This window comes from Cyprinodon variegatus, unplaced genomic scaffold (genome assembly GCF_000732505.1).
Source record: "Cyprinodon variegatus isolate N-32 unplaced genomic scaffold, C_variegatus-1.0 Scaffold832, whole genome shotgun sequence".
NCBI lineage: Eukaryota > Metazoa > Chordata > Actinopteri > Cyprinodontiformes > Cyprinodontidae > Cyprinodon > Cyprinodon variegatus.
The window spans coordinates 269,949-270,769 of NW_015151285.1; the positions used below are offsets into that span (position 1 = coordinate 269,949).

Genomic DNA, 821 nt, shown 5'->3' on the forward strand with positions numbered 1-821 from the left:
GAAGTGCTCTGTTAGGATAATAAGGAGCAATCATATATCTTATATCAGATGGAGCTTGGACATTTTTATATGTGAGAAGGAGGATTTTAAATTCTATTCTGGTCTGATGTGGACTGGATGGAGAAATGTCTCCCTTAGAGAGAGGAAGAGGAGCTCTGTGATTAGGGAGAGGGATGGATGACCTAGGACATGCAGTAGGGTGGTGGCCTGGGAATGGTTCAGGCTTCTATAGGTCTTTCTCAGAGCTGGAGAAGGTGTCTGTGGTTTTAGATTAAAATGAAAGACCGGTCCTCATAAAGCCTCCTAACACTGTCCTTGGTCCTCCTCAGCGTATCGGTATCCATTCTACGCAGTGCAGTGGCATCCAGAGAAGAGTCCTTTTGAGTGGATCGATAAACCAGGCATGGTTCACACCGCCGCTGCTGTGAGAGTCAGCTTCTACGCTGGAAGCTTCTTCGTCTCAGAAGGTAACGTATAGAACCAGAGTTTGAACATTTCTAGATCAGGGGTCGGCATCCCAAACTGCCTAAAGAGCCACATTGGACCAAAAAACAAATCTGTCAGTAAAAGTCTCCTATGAGCTTTGTATGGCAACACAGGCTCTAAGTGTATTAGCCCACTATAAAAAAGGACTACGTGGGCTTAAATATATAATAAGCATTCATGATTAAATCCTGGAGCATATTAACATCAGGTGAGGAAGGATCAGTTCAGCTTGCACCGCTTCACTGTGCAGTTTAGGTTTTATTGCATTGATGCATTGAATTGGACGTGTTTCTGTTGGGAGGAGTTGATTGAGTCACGAGGAACCAAGCAGGAAC

The 821-nt window shown here is 44.5% G+C and overlaps 1 protein-coding gene across 1 annotated transcript in view; it reads left to right on the top strand.

The window, feature by feature from the left end:
* Positions 1-821, top strand: part of LOC107099038 (gamma-glutamyl hydrolase-like) — a 28,257-nt gene that overhangs the window by 24,933 nt on the left and 2,503 nt on the right. The window contains exon 7 of the mRNA XM_015396972.1: positions 330-467. Coding sequence (XP_015252458.1) covers positions 330-467 — 138 coding nt within the window. The remainder of the gene's footprint in view (positions 1-329; positions 468-821) is intronic.